The sequence below is a fragment of the Taeniopygia guttata genome, chromosome 1 (genome assembly GCF_048771995.1).
Source record: "Taeniopygia guttata chromosome 1, bTaeGut7.mat, whole genome shotgun sequence".
Lineage (NCBI taxonomy): Eukaryota > Metazoa > Chordata > Aves > Passeriformes > Estrildidae > Taeniopygia > Taeniopygia guttata.
Window position 1 is genome coordinate 38,057,181 of NC_133024.1, and position 18,818 is coordinate 38,075,998.

General features: G+C 43.7%; 1 protein-coding gene across 2 annotated transcripts in view; it reads left to right on the forward strand.

Moving 5' to 3' along the window:
- AMOTL1 (angiomotin like 1) overlaps positions 1–18,818 on the forward strand; it is a 73,704-nt gene that overhangs the window by 34,328 nt on the left and 20,558 nt on the right. For both annotated transcript variants that reach the window (XM_072927234.1, XM_030269574.4), the window contains 3 exons: positions 9,978–10,254; positions 14,176–14,320; positions 15,441–15,530. In XM_072927234.1, the coding sequence (XP_072783335.1) occupies positions 9,978–10,254; positions 14,176–14,320; positions 15,441–15,530 (512 nt within the window). The remainder of the gene's footprint in view (positions 1–9,977; positions 10,255–14,175; positions 14,321–15,440; positions 15,531–18,818) is intronic.

Here is an 18,818-nt window from a genome sequence, read left to right on the forward strand (position 1 = left end):
TGAAGTTGTGTGTTAAGGGCTCATTTTCCTTGCTGTACCTAAATGTGAGTGTTTGTCTATCTCATCCCTGTCTCTTTGACCTCTCAGACAGGTATTTTGTTGGGTTTGGAAGTCTGAAGTTGTTTGGTGTGATGTGAGCAGTTTCCATGTTACAAGCTGCCTCACTTGGTCTTTACTGATCCCAGAATCCCCAAAGATTTTGTTGGCATCACTTTAAGTTGCACACAGTTATTTTACCACAGCACAGGCACAAAGAAAAGGTGGCTCTTTCTATCCAAAATGTGTAAGGCATGAAATGCAGGAGGGAATGCTCTGCTTTTCCATGTTTGCAGAAAAGATGGGTTTTGTGTTAAGACAGGTAGAAACCCAAAGTGTAGCTTCAGTGACAGGGGCAAGTTGGCTTTGACAAGCAGTAGGCCCGCACTGAGTCTTTCTACAGCTATGTGTATGGCCATTTTGTGGAGTTTATGCAATTTTTTCAGAGCAAGATGGTATTTTTAGGACCTCAGCAAAAATGCCTGTTCATTCAAAGAAAGAGTGGATGTGAGGGCAGCTAGGGCCATTCTTTCCTGCAGTTGTTTGTTGTGCTAACAAACATCTCCAACACCAAGCAGATTCATCCCCACAGAAAAAGAGCTGGTTTGGGTATTTTTATCACTCTTGGAAAATGCTGCTTCAATAGCCACAGAGTGTTCTGAGTCTGTGCAAGTCTGGGTGCTGCATGCACTGCTTCAGCTAACTGAGAATGTCAGTGGGGTCAAATGGAAGACTCTTTGGGACCACTTCCAGAGCTTTTCCCAGTTTCCTGATCAGCAAGGTTAATGCTGAGAAACCTCCTTGATTCAGTGCAGATTTCCATGCCAGTCCTTAGCAAAGGCTGGATCACCCCATCAGCTGTGGGGAGAAATCCACTGGCTCCTGATGGTGGTCACTGCTCGTTCCTGGCAAGGCAGCATCCTTTACCCCCAAATCACACAGCAGGGGATGTCACACTATGACACAAAATAACTCATGCACTCATTCTAAAATATAAAGAACAAAAGGAAGGAACTTTTATTTCTGACCTTGTAATATATAGAATTCTAAAAGTGACAGTGGATTGGAGGATGAAATTGCTACCTCTCCAACCACACTGGTTAAACCAACAGTCTATCAATTCTCTTCTCCTACAAAGAAGAATGTAAAACAATCATTATTTACATGAACAGTGCGTGAGAAGCTCTAGTAGAAATATGTAAACATCAGAAAGCATAGAAAACTTTTAAAAGAACAGGGCGACAGGGGAGATGTCTGCTACCCCTGTGTGTTTCCTTTGCATGGTGCTGGAGAAATGTCCCTCCTGTCAGGTAGGCGGGCACCAGGGGGAGGGATATGCAGTGCAGCTCAGGACAGGCAGCGTGACAGAGCAGGGCTGCCAAGTTTTGCACACTTACTAAAAAAATCTTCAGTGGTATCTTCCTTGTAACTCAGCAAGGGCCTTATTACTTCTCAGTCTGCATATATCCCTGCTGGCTGTGCCAGCAAGCTTGTACATATGTAGGTTAGGGGGTTGGCTTGGTAGGGCTTGCTTCACTAAAGCTGGGTTTGCTTTAGGGTGTATGGTGTCTCTTGAGCATCATTTAAGATACTTCTGGATCCTGATGTACAGGTGATCATTTTCAGGTCCTTCTCGGCTTCATGTACTGCCTGGATTTTGGGGAGGTTTCTTGTTAGTGAGTGGGGGAACATTTGGCTGTGTTCAGATGTTAGACAGTGAGCCTCTGGGTCTCAGCAAAGTGATGGTTTTCATCCTCATCTTGGGCTTCTCTATATTTTTTAACACAGGGATGCCAACCTTTCACTTCCCTTTGGCACACTGAAATTTTCATTACTGGGGCTTTTTCTCAACTATTATGAATTGCTGTCACTAAAAACCAGGAAATAAACTCACCTAGTTTATTCTGTGCTTATCCCAGTTTATAACTGGTCCCAGGTCCTGTATGGTCCTGTCACCTAGGAAGATTTGGTTGACAAAAGTATTTAGGAGGTAACTGTAGTCCCTGTGTGCTTATTCATCGCTTGTCATTTCTCTATCTGTAGCTGCTGTGCTCCAGTGCATCCTTGCATGCATCTTGGGTTGCATGATAGGATGGACTTGCCCACATCTGGGATGGTTAAAATGCAATTTCATAAAGTGGTCTCTGCTCCAAATGTTTCAATCTTTGGAGAGGATCAATGCATTTCAGGGATGTCAGCCCTGTCTTTACTAGAGGATTTGCCTGGGCAGCAGTCACTGTCTGAGCCCTGCTGGAGGAGTTGGGTGCCAGTGGAGCACTGTGTTACAACTCCTGGATTGCTCCCAAGCATAAACCTTCCTGTGATCTCTGCGCTTGCTCACTGCTTCTCTCCTTACCTGGGCTCTGGGGATGCTCACTGACAGGCATCTAACTGAGATGGGTAGGGTTTGGAGAGGCTGGGTTTTCTGTTAGAGGAACAAGTGAGGTAAGGAATTTCTGCTCTCTTCTCATCAGGAGTGTCTGGGAAAGCAGCTGATGGAAACAGAACTTTGCTCCTGGTCAGATGGGACTCTCATATACCCCAGCATCTCCTTCCCTCTGTCATGGTCATATCAGTTACACATCCCATCCATCCTGGAATCCTCTGGACAGGGACCATGTGAGAGTGTTCTGTGTTCCAGAAAAGAGGAGAAAAACAGAGTGCATCAATCCAGAAAAAGCACTCTCAGATTCCAGGGATGGAAAGGACTTAAAGGGTCACTGAACCCCCACTTCCCCACAGTCCTTCTTTGACAAGGGAAATGTGGCTGGAAATGGACCAATGCTGGCTGGGAGCTGTTGAAGGATAATTGAATAACTGTAGCTGCTGCTTAGTTTCCTTTTTTGGTTTGACTTTTTGTTTTGCACATGACTGGTTTTAAAGGAAACATTGCCTTTATAATCATTGGAGTAAAATCTTGAAATTTATTGTAAATTTCAAGATAATTAATTGGTGTTGTACTGAAGAAATCCTAGAGTAATGTGATGTAGGGATAGTCTCAGCATTTATATAAATTAGATTTAGTGACTTCTGTTTTATGGACATCACAGTTGCAGAGCAGAGCTTGAACCTTGAAGCTTAAAGGACAAAACAACTAGAAGGCAAATAAAAATGAACGAGTATTTTTTCCTTTTAAAATGTCAGTATTTTTAAGCCAGTTGCTTTATGTCTGGGGCCCTGACTCACAACTTCTGAATGCTTTAAGTTGGCCAAGTATAACAATCTTTAGAAAACATTTCCTTTCCTAGATGTTGCAGCCATTCTTGAATGGTGTCTTTGCTAACTTTCCTTAGGTGCAGTTTCAGAAAGTCACAGCTTGTTAGGTAAAAGGGCTTGGAACTAATATAATTTAGTTTTTTTGCATGATGCGTGAATTAATTCCAGTGTGTGAAACATTCAGTCCTGGTGAGTATAACAGTCTCCATCTGGAGAATCCATCATGGATTTTATAGCCTTGTTCCACTAGCTAATTGCCATCTCTGGCAAAAATCTCAATTTTAGTTTCAGCCTATATTTTCTAGTTACCAGGGATTTTGCAAAATCTTTGTCAAATACAGTGGAAAGACCTGTGCTATCAGTTCTTTAATACATTTAACAGATGGAGCCTGGAGCCCTTCACTGTCATCAAAATCCCTATTTTCCACTGTGGAAAGTCAGCCTGCACACTGGTTCAGTACCAGCTGGACCAGAGACTAATCAGGTGTAGTAACACCTCTGATTTGACTCAGTGTTCCTTGTTTATGTAGCTCATTAACACTTGCAGTTGGCAGCCTGGGTCTCCCCACACAGCTTGTTATTGAGTCAGTTGTGTGAGGGTTGTCACAGTCCAGGATAGTATTTTCCACCCTTTAGCTTGCTGTATTTATTCCTGGAAGGATGAAACCTGGACCAACTAAAGTAGATATTTTATCTCCATGTCATGCTTAAACTGTGATCCAGATCACTTGGTGCAATGAATCCTCTTCATTGGTCCCAGTGGCTCTTGTCAGATCTTGTCTTTTATTCAGAATGATTTCTTTATCTGCACTATTAATTAAAAACATGTATAATGCAAATGAAACCTTGGACTGGAAACTGCTTCTTACTGAGGGGAATTAATTTGTGGTACATTCAGAAGGCAATAATGCAGGCACCTTTTTATTCTGATTTAATCCATACGTTTTCAAAGTCAGCATGCAGACTCAATGAAAAGAATAAATCTGGGCTGTTTTTAAAGACATCCCATTTTTTATGTGCCTCATAAAATTCCACCCTGCTAGGATGTAGAAGTCTATAATTAACTGCCGAAATAGTCTGCTGCTTCTCCAGTATTTGTGTATTTATTCTCCCACACATATTACTGCTGTTTGCAGACAACCTGTTGATAGTTACCGATGCAGCCATGTCTGTGGCTGCTGACAGGACACAAGGAGCTTGTTTTCTTCCCTGAGACAGCCCAGGCAGGCTGGTTTGCTGGCACTATGGACAAGCTGAAGGATGTTACACCCAAACTGACTTGTCTTGGCTTTTCTGTGCAAGGATAGCCCAAGCATGAGCGTGGGTTGGAGGCTACACTTCCATCTGACGTGAATGCTGGCAGCCCTGCAGAAGAGCTTTGCTTTGTATCCTTTCCTTCTGGTCTAATATGCCTTACATTAAAATAAATGAAAGTGAAATGAAGCTGTTTCCACAGCTTGGGTGATGCCTTGTCATTTCTCCTTACCCTTCTCTGTTATTATCCCAGCTGGTTCCTCTAGAAGTGCAGAGGTTCAGGAAGGCACCTTTTCCTTATGCTGAGAATCTATTCTGAGTGTAGATCTCTGTGAGGAAATACAATATCCTGTCCCTCTCTTAACTATTGAGGATATGTTTGATACAGGATATGTCTTTTTAGATTATCATTTTTCCCTGCAGAATCTTCACATAATCCTGCCAAAGAAGCGGGGCCAAGTCTTTTCAGAGCTATCAAATGTCACCAACAAAATAGTAAATTCAAGTGATGTGAGTCCAAGTCTGCAGAATGTTTTTTGAAACAAATACTTGAGTTTACAAGGTGCTGCAACTATTGCTGATTCCATAAAACAGAGAATGCCATGAGGGCCATGTCTGGGCTTTGACAAATGTTCTCCCATTTCTTTCTGTATTACCATTTAGTGATGGATCTATAATTGTGTTTCCTTGCACCATGACCATCAGATTGGGCTTGCTGACTTTGCTAGGATCCTGTTTTTTCCCTGCATGGTCATAATACTGTTTATTCCATGTTATTCACAGTGAGACAAGGTAGTGTTTGAAGTCTGCTTCATGACTGCAGAAATCATAATGAAATCAGGTAGACACCTGGTCTGAGGTTAGTATCCAGACTGAAGGCTCCCAGTCAATGGGCAGGAATAAACACATTTCACACACTTTTTTACTCTCATTGTGAGGTAAAAGCCTAAGGCAACTTCAAAGAGCTGCACCCCAGAAACACCTTATTCTCATCGCTGACTCAGCCAGAGCATCCGCAGAAGATGCATGAAGTTGTGAGATAAAGTTCCTTGGGAAAGTCTTTGAAAGATGAAATAGACCAGTCTGCCCTAGAGGCAAAGGAAGGCAGAGCATTCAGAGAAAGATGAGCTAAATAGGTTAGCAGAGGGTATTTTAATTATGAATGTAAATGCCATGGTGTGTTAGAAACAAAGCCCTTCCTCCACTGGCCCCTTTTCATCCCTAAACAGAGGAGAGCCTTCACTGTACCTGTAGCAAGGCTGAGGCGGAATTTCCTTTCCAGAACATTTACAGGCATTTTCATTTACTAATAGTCTGCTGCTTTATCCAACAACAGCTCTTTTGTATTTATGATTTCCTGGTCATCAACAGCGAGTAGACTTTATAATTAATTTTCATTTCCAGGTTTCTTATTCCTATATAAAGTTACAAATTCTCCTCAAATTTCTCTGTCTTGGTAATTCTTGCTCCCAGATGGTCCAGTATAAGAGGAGTATTAAGACCATGGCCAAATTTGGGGGCTTGGGCAGCCCCAACATCTTGAGGAATTTCTTATGAAAGTGGGGTCCATTGTCAAGTATTTTGCTGAAGACATTGAATTGCAAGCTATAGGTAGAAAGCTATTATGCATGTATCACAAGCTATATCTGTGAAATAGAGTGCTTGGTGACCTCAACACAGTAGCCCTTGAAAGCCTCACGATCTGCTGGTGCTTTTTATTCAAAAAGCTGTTTTCCTTAATTTTTTTCCTCTTTTTCCTTCTTTACAATACATTGCAGAAGCTTATGGGGGTTCTACTTCTATAATAATGCCAACAAAAAATATGTTTTTAATAGAAACCTAGCTGAAATGTTGCAGAGATAGCCAAGACTCATAATGTTCCACTGTTGCATGCTTTTAAGAAGGATGATTGTTGACTAGAATGTTTGGCTGAAAGATTTTAACCTGCTCTAATGCAGAGTAAGATCAACATTTAAAATACAGTAAAAGCATTGTGAGAATGTCATTCTTTACTAAGCCCAAAGGACCTCAGGATAATCCTGATTGCTGTGTTTCTTTGGAGCTTTACATGAGAATTTGGATAGGAACTAAGCTGCTGTTATAACATTCCTGTTTTTGCAAATGATGTTTTGTTAATATGAATTGCTGTGTTTATTTTATTGTGTATGTACTCAGAGATTTTGCTGTTGGCTAAGCCAGAACTAAATTGGGACAGATTAAACAAGTAAAAAGAGTTAGAAACATTAATTTTGTTGAACAACTGTGCTTCAAGAGGTATAAAGTCAGTTGTACCTGTTCAGCTTCCAAGCTGGAAAACAGTGCAGACTCTGGTGGCTGGCAGCTGCTATAGGGTGTAAATCTTTAGTAGCTCAGAAAATCATTTGCAGTTCAAGAAAACAGAGATCTCTGTGGTCTTTCCTTCCTCTGTAGTGTAAAGCTAGACAGACTAAAGTGACAAGAAGAGATGAAATTGATGAAAGGCTAAGATTTCCCAAAAGTGCAGCATCAAAAGTTCATGCAAGGGTCTAAAGGGTGCATCTATGGACAAAAATTGCTGTACTTCATAATGAAACAGAAAATTACTATACCTCCACTGGTTTAGATTCAGAGATCAATTTAATTCTATTGCTCTACGCTATTCCCATAAAGAAGTGAGAAAATCTGTACCTGCAGCAAATCTTCCGAATTTTCTGCTTTCTACTAAGTGTCTTTGTAGACAGGGGTGTAACTGTATCCAGACAGTTGGGCTTTTACTTGCATAAAAGCAGTGGTACCTTTTCTTTTGGTAAAGGCAAACAAGCTCACCCTTACCTGGATTAATTACTGTGATAAAACATGTGAGCACAGACTGACTGTCAGCATTGAGGAGGTGTCGCATGCTTGTCTGAGTTCACATTCACTTGTAGGCATATTTTGCACTGTGAGTGACATCTCTCACTCATCATGTTATTTATTGTTCAGATTTTTGAGCTAAAGAATATTCAAGTCCCATGATGGGCATCAGGTCCCTTGCCAGTTTTGCACACTGGAGCATCAGAAAGAAAGGGGGATGTGGAGATGATGTGAGAACCACGATCAGAGGGCTGGAACACCTCTCCTATGAAGACAGACTGAGAGTTGGAGTTGTTCAGTCCAGAGAAGAGAAGGCTCCAGAGTAGAGAAGGCTACTGCAGCCTTCTAAAGGGGGCTTATAAGAAAGCTGGAGCAGGACGTTCTACCAGGGCCTGTGGAGATGGGACAAAAGGAAATAGCTTTGAACTGGAAGAGGGTAGGTTTGGATTAGAATATAGGGAAGAAAGTTTTTACACTGAGGGTGATGAGGCACTGCAATAGGTTGCCCAGAGTCGTTCTGGATGCTCCATCATGGGAAGTGTTCAAGGCCAGGTTGGTTGGAGCCCTGAGAAGCCTCATCTAGTGGAAGGTGTCCGAGCCTGTAGCAGGGTGGTTGGACTAGATGGTTTTTAAAGATCACTTCCAACCCAAGCCATTCTGTGATTCTATTAATTCCTGTGTGTTTTCTTGTGAAGTGTCATACAGCACATCCCTGGCTTCCTGTCTTTTGGAAATTTTTATCCTCTTTTCAATAGACCTTTAGCTCCTTGGTTATTAGCCTGCACCTCTGCTGGGGAAGTAATATGCCTGGGTCTGAAAGCAAACCCTTCTGGCCCTGGGAGCTGCCCAGGGGGAATGGCCCCTCTCCTGTGCTCTTGAGCCGCCTCCATGGATGTTTAATTTACAGGAGAGACACAGCCTTAGAGCATGTCTATGCTAGGCAGGTAAAAGCCATCTCAAGGCCAGACTGAGCTCAGCACAGCTTTCCTCAATGCTGGCTGCATGAAGCTCTGCTGGGATCTTCTCAAGGACACTGGTCTGTACTTCTGACCAGGTTAGCAGTGTACTTGTGTTCAGTGTTTTCCTCCATTTCAGTACCTTTCTGTGCCAGAGTGGATGCATTGGGCAAAGCTGGGATGAGAGTGTGGGACTGTGTATGTGCTGTGTCTGGGGGCCTGCAGATTTGCTTTCACTCTAGTTTGGACAGAAGATTAAGGCTGAATTGCTGGCTTTCTTTGCTGTTGTGTGGCTTGGCAGGGACAAGTTTGTTAGAGCAGTGCTGTTCATTTTCTAGGGTAGGATTTTTAAATTTGCCTTCACTTTTCAGCTTTGCTGCAGTTGAAGGAAGTGGTGAGTTATTGTCAGTAGAGTTAGGCCAACACTGAAGGCTTTTGAAAACCCTGATTTGAGAAGCTGTGTAGGTGCTGAAGACAACAATAACCATAATTACTATGTATTTAAATAGCACAAAATTGTTTGTTTAAGAAAAAGCATTCATGGTTCTTTGAGGCCCACTGGGGTAAATACATCTGTTCATTATGTCTTGTGCCTTGTGTAGGGTACCGAAATAAGGGTAATGATATCAACAGCAAGCCTAATAGCTTGTAGTTACATTAAAATACAAATCCCAGACCTCAGGTGGGGTCCAGCACCCAGCTTATTTTCCACCCAAACTGGGCCCTGACACTGAAGTACCACGTGGTCTGGGTTGAGTCTCTTTAACAAGATCAGTGTGGGAATTTCAGAACTTTGGCACCAGGGCTGAGGAGTGGCTCAGCCTGTGCACAGTTAGATTTTGCTTGGAGCTGCTTCCCGTGGCTGAGGCTTTGAGGGCTGCAGTGGATTGAGGGGTGGAGATGGGTTGGCTAAGGGACTCTGATCCCACCTGGCTGTCAGCTGCAGGCTTACCCTCACTGCTGAGACATCCTCCTGGATTATCTTCCAGCCACTGCAAATTATGATTCGGGTGTATTTAAAGCCTAGGTCACAAGCAGATCCACTACCAGCTCACTTCTTATTCTTTCATGATATGAGTCTGGTGAGTCATAGATGCCCTTAATGGGGGAGTGACACAATGAGGTCTCCCACTGGAAGATGGCTTTCATGGCTTACTGTAATTGAATGTGGCTGTGCCTCCAGCTGTTCTGCAGCAACACTTCCCTCTTCCACTTGCTAAAGCCACTCAGGGATGCTGCTTTGCTCGTATCACTTCCTCTCACCTCCCAGCTCAGCTGATCCACTGGTTTTACTCTGGGCAGGGAGTGGTGTTCGAAGGGTGAGTAATGCATCCCTTATGTTTTATTCAAGCCTGCCAGCTTGTGCTTGTCAGCCATGGCATTTCTGGGAAGGGGAGGCAGGGAGAGGCTGGTGGCTGCTGAAGTATTAGTTGCACACCTAGGCAAAAATGCTGGGCTTTAGTCAGTGCTTCCTTTATCCACTCATACCAGATGTGTACGTCACTGTCAAGAGCAGGCGAGGAGACAATTTACCTGTTCTCTGCTGCAACTGTTGGTATTTAGGGGTCATGACTGTCCAATTATAACACTGTTAATAAGCCATGCAGTCATTAGGTGAAAGCTCCCGTAAGCATTCCGAGGGCACGCGGCTCTAACGCTTCCTCCATGTGTGCTTTCCCACAGCCGACAATGCCAGCCACCCTTCCCGCCGCCGCCGGCCCAGCAGCACAGCCCCATGTCGTCACAGGCCACCGCTGGCCCTCTGCTCCCAGGCTCCTTGCCCCCACTGCCAGCCCCTGTGGCTGCCCAGACCCCGACGCTGCCGGGCCAGCAGCTGACACCCGACGCCTTTGCCATCGTGGAGCGGGCGCAGCAGATGGTCGAGATGCTCTCCGAGGAGAACCACGTGCTGCGGCAGGAGCTGGAGGGGTACTATGAGAAGGCAGACAAGCTGCAGAAGGTAGGTGTAGAGACTGGGATGGAGCCTGGCCAGGATAACCATCTTGGTGGTTCTGCCTTTGGGCAGCTGTTCTTCATAGTTGTGTCACTGCAGTGGGGATGCACCATTGGCCATTTCTAACCACTGCCTCTCCATGGTGGTTTCACAGAAGGGTAATCCTGTGCCTTGTGGACTCTACTGCCTTTAGGATGAAACAGGACAGTCCATCAGATATCTCTCAGCTGGATATTTTCCCCTTCCATCTTCCATGCTGGCCTCACTGGAGCTTTCCCTGGAAGTCTCCCATGGGTAGTATATTCCTGGTGCAGCAGGGTCCTTCACCATCTGCACAAGGGTTAGAGATGCAGGTGAGAGCCATGAAGAGCACGTTCTCATTTGTCCCAAGAAGTCTTGTCCATCACAATAAGCTCATGTGTTGCTCTGCACTCTTTGGGAGTGTAACAGCCACCACTGGGGCTGTCCATTGTTTGGAAATGGATGAACTGGGTTGTCTTAGAGGCTTTCAGTTACTGCTTCTTGAGTTTGTGAGAACTGATGTTAGACATGCATTTAAACATGTTGGTTCTAAAAGCACTGTCCCCTTATCTGAAGGAACCATTTGATAAAGATTTTGCTTGAAACCCATTTTTCTAAGACATCCTGCATGCCATTTTCTATAAGTATGCAGGCTTTTCCAGTGGAGGAGGGTGATGTCTTGCACTGCCTGGGATGAGAAGATGAAGAGTTGTATCAAATGAAGTAGAACTTGCTTAAAACAGAGGTTCACTGAAGGCAAATCAGAGATGCTCCCCAGATCTGCTCACTTTGAATCCCAAGGGCTCGGACCAAATAACTTATTTAGGACCCTACACTACTGTTTCATTTATGTCTTCCCACTACTTATACACAAATGAGCTTAGACTGCAGATCTTTTTTCTCTGAATTTAAGAGCCTATGTAGGACCTGAATTTTTTTGTATACTGTGTGGATCACTGTGTGGATCAGTGTTCTTGGAGACACCCTTCACAGGAGAAGAAGCAGCTCTCAGAGACCATGTCCCAGCCTCAGCTTTGGGAAAAAATTGTGACAATCTGTTCAAACAGATTAGAAAAAAGACCTAGTGTTTCGTAGCTGCTGTCCTTTCTGCCTCATTCTCTGCAACAAGATGAGTTGCCTTTATTCACAGAATTTCCCAAACTTAGTTAAAAAATTTTTGCAACAACATTAACTATTCATGAAGAAATCTACAAAACCTTTAATACTGACTTCCCGTGGCCTTTGTGGGCAAAAAGAAATATTCCAGCTATTAATTTTACAAAAGCTGCGTTGTTCAGTAAAAGGTATTTAAGTGTAATGCCCTATAAATATTCTGGTTTCTTTCACCCTTGGAAATGGTTCTGTCTTTATCTTGGATGCCCTGCAAGTTTATTGCATCAGACACCAACAGAAAGGTATTCAAGCATGGGCTGAAGTCTCACTTCAGTCAATAAAGTGTGGACTTGAGTCCCATTGACTTTGGGGGAATGTAAGCGGAGTATTAAAGTGAAACACATACTCAAGTGCATTCTTTCTTCAGGAAACCAAATCTCTACCACATGGTATTCCTCCCATGCTGCTTTTGCTATGTTTGAACACAAGGTCAGGGCAGGTCTTCCTCAGTTCCCACAAACATTGCCTCTGAAAATGTGATTGAGTTAAATTATGTACTTTGGATGTGAAAACTCTTCCCTCTTGTTACAAGTGGAAAGGTCAGGAAAGAGTAATTCTTGTTTGTGGGTAACAATTTTATTCTAGGTAGGACCACCTTCCCATCACTTTTATTTGTTACAGAATAGGATAAGAAGTTAGAGAAAGTCAGTCTGACTTGTAGGACTCCTTGGGCATTTGTCCAAACAGATCAGTTCTGACGGCTGTCACATTCTCAGTTGTGTGTGAAAAGATTTTTTGAGAGGTAGTGATGAGTCCCTGTGCTTTTTGACGAGTTGCCTCATTTTCTTACCTAAAAAGAGTTGGAAGAGGAATTGTGTGCATTTAATTGTGAGCATTTTGGATGATTTTCCCTTTTCTGAGAGGTGTTACCGTGCTGAAGTTTAATTCCCAGGCTGGGCTGGCTCTTCGCATGCCGCATGTGTGGGTTGTTTGAGTGGGTTGGCTCCAGGAGTTACCAGCCAGGGAAAAGGCTGAATTCTTTTTTTTTTTTCCTCCATGGAAGAAAGCAAAGGAAATCCCAGAGCTGTTGAGAAACGCCGACACAATTTATGGCTGTTCTTCTGCTCTCCTTTAATTTTGTTTGGTGCTGATGGAGCACTTGCTACAGCAAGTTTTTGCCTCCAGGGCTGCAGGCAGTGTGGTGATGTGTTTTGGGAAATACCAGCATACAGAGGGCCAAGCAGAGCCCTTGTGGTAACCAGCTGCATTGAGCCAGACTGTTAGGCTGTGGAAAGCCACTTTTGTGCTGGCAAATCTGCTTTGCTGTGGTAGGAGCTGTCTGGAGACTGCATCTTCTCCTGCAGATAGTGGCTTAGCAACTTCCTGAAAATTCAGAGAGGACCAAATTAAAGCATCTTGCTAAGGGCATGGTTCATATGCCTCTAAAGCACTGAAAGGCTTGGGGCATTGACCGCCTCTTTAGGAAACCTGTTCCAGGGCTTGACCACCCACTCAGTAACGAAACACTTTCTCATGGCTACTCTGAATCTCCCCACTTGTTTCAACTTTTGTACTTGTAAACAAGCTGGAAGCAGAAATTAGGGAAGGTAATCAGGTTTCCCCATCATAGCTCTGCCAGGCTTTCCTTGGTGCGTGGTTTGGAGGTGCTGCCTGCCCATGGGCTGTATCTTGACAGAGTGGCTCCAGCATTTTTGTGGAAGCTTACTGAGAGGGACCTAACTCTTCAGTAAGTGGTGGTGAGCTCGTACCCTGGCTTCAAAAATCATGAATCTGCCCCACTCATGACTCAAGAGGCCAAAAAAGCACCAGATTTAGAAAGGTATGTGGGAGGCTATGTATGTCTTTTGGTTTTCCAGCCTGTGCACATTATCAAGCCTTTCTCCACAAACACAAGGGCCAGGCATGTGGGAACAGATTCCCACATCAGCGTTGGTCATCTCTGCAGCAATGATTTTACCAAAGCTGTATCACTTAACATGACATTAGCTTATTAAAAGAGTTGGATGGATTGAGCTGAACAGCAAAACTCTACCCAGGACTATTCTTCTGTCAGTCTTTTGGGCTTAGGTCTTAAGATGCAAGTTCACCACTAAGGGATTTCTCTGCATACTGTGCCTGCAGTTTGCCACATTTCAAGGAAATGAAGTTAAGGAGATTGAAAACCCAAAACAATTGGTTCTGTCTGTTATAAAGAGTTTCTCTTGTATAAAGCAGTCTTCAGTCAAGAATGGAAAGGAATGGATCACAGTAGTTTAAAAGTGACATGAAGCCAGAGCTGAGCCTAAAATAGTTTGGTGGCATTTAGAGCTCAGAGATAAATTCTGGATCAGGGACCTATTGAAAAATAAATGATACCTCCTACACCATTTGTAGGAGAGAATACAGCCCACACAAGTACACTATTTCTTGTTTTTTTTCCTCTTGGAGAAAAGCAGTCCCCTTGGTCATAGACTAAAGGCAACCAAGCAGTTCCATCAAGTCTAGCCCACCTCAAGCTCTTTTGGGATCTGCCAATGGGGTGTCCTGGTGTGTTGTGACATGGTGAGCTGCCTCACAGAGTGTTTACAGGGGTCCCGAGTGCAGGAGCCACCAGCATTGCTGGGGCTTTTTGCCACTGTCTGCCAGGGAGATCAGTCATTGCAGAGTTGGAGGCTGGCTTGACACTGGACATGAGCATTGCCCTGACCCCTTGTGTTATTGGAATGTGCTGGGCAAACACTGGAACAGCACACATTCCTGCTGAGCTTTAACAGGAACTCTCTCTTCTTTCAGTTTGAAATTGAGATTCAGAGGATTTCAGAAGCTTATGAGGGTTTGGTCAAGACCACCACTAAGAGGGAGTCCCTGGACAAAGCAATGAGAAACAAACTCGAAGGAGAAATTAGGAGACTTCATGACTTCAACAGGGATCTCCGTGGTACGTTACAGTTGCTTGGGTTTTTTTCCCCTTTGGTTGACATGGTGTTTCACTCACAAGCTCCAGAGCAGCAGGCTTTAGAGGAGTGAAAACTCCTCTAAATTCAATATTTAGATACACATCTATGAGAAATACACATAAATGAGAAATAAGGTTCTGCTTATTGGCATTAGACAAAACGGCTGTCACTCTCCTGGTGGCAAAAAAACCTTCTAGCAAAGTGTAAGAATTGGCTCCAGATGGTGCCTTTGTGTTTAGCACTTGAAAATATGGATTTGACAGCCAGGCCACCAGTCACAGTATCCTGTTGTCTCAAACTGAGACACCTGCCCACTCCTAAAGAGCTGAAGAGCAAATTGTAATGTAGAACAATGCTGTGTTACCCGTAAATCTCCAAAGTCAGTGCCTTCACAGGCCAGTAGCCAGTACCAAAGGTTATATATATTTTAAAAAACTTAAAATTGAGCATGTATCCTTTTGAGAAAGGAAATTGAGGATATGTTAGGTAACTATTGCCCATCCAGGTTCCTGATGAGTGGTACTTTGGTACTCACTGCTCATGCAGTGAGGTGCCTTTTTCAAGCTGACTTATGGTTTTTTGCAATGGTGTAAGTGGGTCACATTGTCTTTTTGAAGGGGAGAAGTTTCTGAAGGCAGGACCTTCCCAAGGGAAGCTGTCCTTGGCTGCAGAAAATGCCTTCTTTCCCAGGGCATCCCCAAGGAATGGTGTCATTGTGTTGGGGGCTCCCTTTCCCCAGGATGTCTTCTTGCTGCACCAGAGGCAGCTCTTCACTGCAGGCAAGCAGACATCTCCTTACACAGTTGGGTAATTCAGATTGCAGATGCCTTGTGCATTTTGAGTAGTGTGAGAGATGATTGCCTGGGCATGTCAACTGTGAATGGCAGAGACTTTCCCCCCCAGTTTCTGTGAATCTGAATAACACAGCTTCATGGAAGAGGTCAAAGGCCTCATCTTTTATGTATGTGTCAGCCTCCATTTTAATATCCTCCTTCAGAGAGTCTATTTATACTTCTCTGCTGGCATGCATCTTATTTTCTTGGTTGGCCTACAATTTTATATACATATATTTATACTTGAAGTATTTCCTGTTTTTTGCAGAACGACTGGAGACAGCCAATAGGCAGCTGACCAACAGAGACTTCGATGGGCACGAGGATAAGGCAACAGAGGGCCTTTATGCTGCTCAGAGTGAGTACTGTGCTGAGTTGTTTGGGCAATGCAGATATATATATATATATATATATATATATATATATGCAGATATACATGCACACTTATATACATAGTGGAGTGGAGGTGCATACTTTGCTATTAAATGTTATCCTGCTTGTGGCTTGGTTTTACTCAGCTAATTCCGCTTGTTTAAGCTGCAGACTGGATTGTTTAGGATAGGGTTTTTTCTCTCTGAGCACCAGAACCAAGCAGTGGGAGTTAATGGTAACACAGCTTAGCTTATTTTTGATAAATATTTATCTGAAATTGTGAAGTCTTGCTTGCAGAGGTAATCTTTAAAGATGCATGCTTTTTAGAGAAGCCAGATTCTTCTCTTGGCTGGAAAGAGCTCAGAACAAGCTGTGCTGACTAGTTGACTGTTTGACTAACAGCAGAAAGAGCGGAGCTCAACCATGCTTTTTACAAAGGACTGAAGTGACAAAGATTTTACAGCTTCTATTGCTATGGAAACATGCATTTCCAATGCATTGTAGGCTCCCATTATGACTGGCCATAGCGCTGCTGATTTCCCATGCCATGCACTGATATGTGTGTGACCATCCAACCTGTGCAGCTGGAGCTGTGTGGCAGTGTGTGGCTTCTTTTGTATCCTAAGCATCTCCAGCGTGCTTCCAGAAGGGCTTGGCCACCTGGAAGCTGTGCAGTATCTTGTGAGCTGAAATCCTAGTGAAGCTCATTGCTGTGTACAGCTCATCCTTCTGTTTTATCGCATCAAGAGCTTCCTTGGAAGATGACCTACAACTGCAGTGTAGAACCATCCAGCTCCATTAGCATTGCAGAATTTGGTACTGTTCAACATGCCTCACCACCAGCCCTGTAATGTCCAGCAGCTTCTCCAAATGCTGGAGAGCCTTCTTCTGGCTCCCACCAGCAGCGATGATGACAGCACAGCTGATTGTTTGGTACATGTCTGCACAAACCAAAAAGGAAGCCAGTGATCTTTTCCATGACACGTTAGCTTTGCTGTAATAGCAGATGGCATAAAGGTGTGTAGGTACTGCTGCAAATCCAATGGGATGATCTCTTAAGGAATGGCATTGCTGTATAGATCTTGTCATCCTCGGGAAGAGTTCAAATGGGATAAGCTGCTCAGTAGAAATTGGAGACTGGGATCTGCTCTCTTCATGTAGAGACAGCCTGGCAGTGTTGCTATATGTTATTAGCTACAAGGAGGAGTTAAATCCCCAATATGGACTCGGTTTGAGTTCTTTTCCAGTACATAAACATGCTTCGTGCTTCTAGTGGCAAATATCTAGCAGTGAAACTGTGCTGTGCACTCAGCATATTGCTGCAATCAATTCACAGCTTACAAACAAATATAGCCTTTCGGATCCTATCACATAAGGTCTGGATGCTTGGAGTGTCTCCTGGCTAGGCCAGCGAGCTAAATGTTGCTAGTGCAATGCAGAGTGCTTCCAAGAATAGAAAAATGGGCACATGTAAAGCAGGTCCTCTTCAGTCATGTTCTTTGGGCTGCTGGGACATGCACAGTACTGACCTCGATATCAGGGTGTCTTACCTAAAATGCCCCTCTCAGAGCCCATAAAAGGTTCTGCTTGGAAATCCTCTGTTGCTGACTGCATTTATACACTGATGTTTGTGTGTGTCTGAGTCTTCCACTGGAGCAGACCATGACTGGGGTTTGGTTGTACTTCACTGCTGACCTGAGGGTTTTTGCAAGCACAGTTTGTATCTTCCTCATGTCTTTTAATGGGACACACAGTCAGGAAACTGATAAGGAAACTGAATTTTAACACTGAGATTGAAATAGTCATTTTAGAAGAAGAGAAGAAGGTTTGTTGTGAAGGTGATGTTTTGGTTTTATTTCTAAGAGTAGCAGGTTATTAAGTAAATGAAGGTTAGTAAATGCAAATCTTAATTTTCATTAGGAAAGCAAAAGCAGATTTCTATGTTTTTGGAAGACAGCTGGGAAACATGACCCAAGTTATATAAGAAGACTCCAGCATCAGGAGTTTCCTAGAAGTTGTCATTTTTAAGCCACTCTGGTGATGAGCTGAAGAAAGAAAGATAAGGTTCTTGAGGCTGGTAATACTGCATACCAATTTTTCAATGGTAAAACTCCAGGACTGGGAAAAACTCCCTGAGAAAGAAATCTGGCAAGGCAGGATGTTCAAGGGTCATTTCTCAGTTCCTCACAGAGTCCATTAGCAGTGCAACAGTGCAGATCAGTCATGCACTCTGAGATAGAGACTGCAAGTGACAAAAAAAAAAATCTTATTCTCTCCAATAGTAATACACAAAGCCAGGCCACATGCCTCTAAGTACTGAGTGATAGGCAGGGCTGGGAAATACTCACACTGTATTAGTTTAAAGATAATTATGTGATGTTTTGTCAGGGAAAAGGATTTTCTTAAGGAAAGCCATGAAGCAGCAACTGATGAAGGCATATGGGCCCATACAGGCAAGAGAAGAGACACTTTGGAGGACACTGAGAGATGCTGTGGAAAGGAGGAGGCAGAAGATTGAGGATGGTTTCAAGGGCACAGGGCTGAGAGAAAGTTTACACTGTCATATCTTGGGAAAAATATGTTTTGATGGAGTGTGAGTGTGAGAAAAATGAGGTTTGGTGGAGTGTGTTTTTTGGGGATTTCTGACTGTTCTTTCAGGTGTCTGAGACAGATTGAGGTCTGTGCCCATCCACATGGGTCTGCATCTGTTAGTGGGGGTGCATGGACAGTTTCAGCAGTGTATTGATAGAGCCTTATGCTTTGTGGGAGTGTTCACTTCATGTGCCATGAACCTGTGCATATATCTCTGTCCCAAATATCCCAGGCAAAGAAATGTTCCCATTTCCAGACCGGAAATATTCAGGAAATAATCTGCATTGCTGCTCCAGGCCTCCCTTGGCCAGTCTTTGTCAGCATCAAACCACAGCTGCAGAGGACTGACTGGGGCTTGGACAGATGGACAGTAGCTCTGGAGTAACTCCTCTAGAGAGAAATGTCTGGGCCTGGCAACCTGGCCCTATTTAATATGTAGAGGATTTAGTAAAGCTGTGGAAAACCTTATTCTGTTTGGCTGCTTGGTGTAAATACCTATTAATTTATTTTGCTTATTATTATGGGGTGGATACCAGCTGCTGAAAGGTCTTCCGAGCAGGCAACAAGGTCCTGTTCTCATTTCAGATTCCTTCTGACAGTCAGTCTGGGGAGGTTGTTGGAGCATGAGGGCCCATCGTGCTCTTGATCCCCTGTCTCGCAGCCTTGGCTGTTTGGGAAGGTT